Source organism: Mizuhopecten yessoensis, unplaced genomic scaffold, assembly GCF_002113885.1.
Source record: "Mizuhopecten yessoensis strain PY_sf001 unplaced genomic scaffold, ASM211388v2 hete_36090948, whole genome shotgun sequence".
Lineage (NCBI taxonomy): Eukaryota > Metazoa > Mollusca > Bivalvia > Pectinida > Pectinidae > Mizuhopecten > Mizuhopecten yessoensis.
Genome location: NW_018483740.1, coordinates 1 through 1,814, shown reverse-complemented (window position 1 = coordinate 1,814; position 1,814 = coordinate 1). Strand labels below are relative to the sequence as shown.

Sequence of the window (1,814 nt, the reverse complement as noted above, 5' to 3'; positions counted from 1 at the left end):
CCTGTTGGAGATGCTGCAAATTACCATGAAATTTTTGCCCAAGCAAACTTTCACTATTTGCCCATGCAATCAATTTTTGCCTAGTAATTGCACTATCCCAGTTTATTTACTACACTCATTATGTTGTTATTAACGTTTGCTGTTATGATAAGTTCACCATCAATCATTAATTAAGGAGGATTTAAAAGGTGAAAATGAAACTGTATGAAAACTTCCCGGTATGACAGAATGATCTGCATATATCTACATATACCATAACCCAGACATTATTAGTTGCTATAGTTACCTGCTGAAAACAGCAGCACCGGTCACTTTCAACACCTTGACAGCGTGTCCTCCAGTACTGAGTGAGGGCAGGGGGCCCGACACCATGGTGTCCGTGTATGTCACAGGGGAGACAACTGTGCTTCCGATGATCAGCGACCCAGAGCTACCAAATCCGGAGCCGGTAATTGTTATCACTTCTCCACCTGGTGTCACGTAACAACAAGGGAGATAAATCTGTGTTAAAGACTGTTTTCATGATAATGATATTTACACTACTAATTTTAATCAAACTCTGGTATTTTCTAGTTGTTCGCAAATTTTGTGGTTTCAAAAAACAAAACAAAAAAATAAAAAAATATTAAAAGTAAAATCATTTCATGATACATGAATTTACAGATTGGATTGGACTAGGTTTTCATATTTGTAAGGCCTGTGTTATGACCCTAGGATTAAGTCCCCAAGAATGAGGCCATACCCCTGAGCTAATCCTGGTAGTGCAAGTGTGTTCATGTCCAGAAAATTGTTATGGGATGAGGAACTTAACTGCTTCTTTGTAATGACTAAATCAGGTGATGACTAATTCTAATGCCCTGTTGCAGGGCTGAACCTCTGAGCCAATCCTGGTAGAACAAGTACTGTAATTATTTTTTCAAGCCTTACAATGTTGACTGTGTATACATTTTTACACTGCCCTCAAGAGCCTAAATATTTCATTAAAAATTGTAGGCTTTTATAAATCTGAAATCACTCAGTTTTGCTGAAATTTGCCCTGCTCCTTAACCCTTAGCGATGGCCACACCCTTCTCTGATCAGTTGTTAAAGAGTAGCAGGTTTTAAAAGAAAAATATTGATAGACAGATCAAGGACAATTATTGGACAGATGCCACAACACAGCATATGCTTATTGGTCCTATGCCCCAGGTGAGCTATAAATAGATGCAAAAGCGTATCACAAATGCTTTGAAAAATAATTCAATTTTCAGAACAGCTTGTGCTCCTTTAAACATTTTAAAATCACATGCAATTAACTTTGACCTAAATTCACTGACCTTTGACACTTGAAGTGGCATGACTGATGGAAGATATCTGTCCTGTGATGGCGGAGTCGTACGTAAAGGAGTCGGAGGCTGTGATAGTGGCAACACCGGTCATGGCCAGCACAACGGTCACAGAACCTGCTGATGTCTGCAAAAATAGCGGTAAAATATGAAACGAAAAAAAATCCACAACAATCGGTAGCTATAGTTACTTAAAACCTGACCTTACCAACACTTGAATTCTAAGCCAACCCGCAACATAAATCATTATGGCTCCTGAAATCTTCAATTAGAATCATCAATTTGGAAATATGTCATTTCAAAGTTTTACTTTATACACAAACATTGTATATATAAAATGTGTCGCAACGTTTCAAGACTGACTGCCCCATTTGTCAAGCCATGACTGAGTGAGTGATTTGTATTGTTTATTGTTTACCTGTACAACGATAGGATGAAATTGTATATATCATATGTCACTCGACCTGGTGTAACAGCTAGCCCCCTCCC

At 38.3% G+C, this 1,814-nt stretch overlaps 1 protein-coding gene across 1 annotated transcript; it reads right to left on the bottom strand.

The window, feature by feature from the left end:
- Window positions 1-286: 286 nt before the first annotated feature.
- Window positions 287-1,452, bottom strand: LOC110444313 (the record flags this gene model as incomplete). The annotated part of the gene is made up of 2 exons (XM_021488701.1): window positions 287-470; window positions 1,317-1,452. Coding segments are annotated over 2 exons (320 nt in total), but the record flags the coding sequence as incomplete, so codon positions are not given.
- Between the last annotated feature and the right edge of the window lie 362 nt (window positions 1,453-1,814).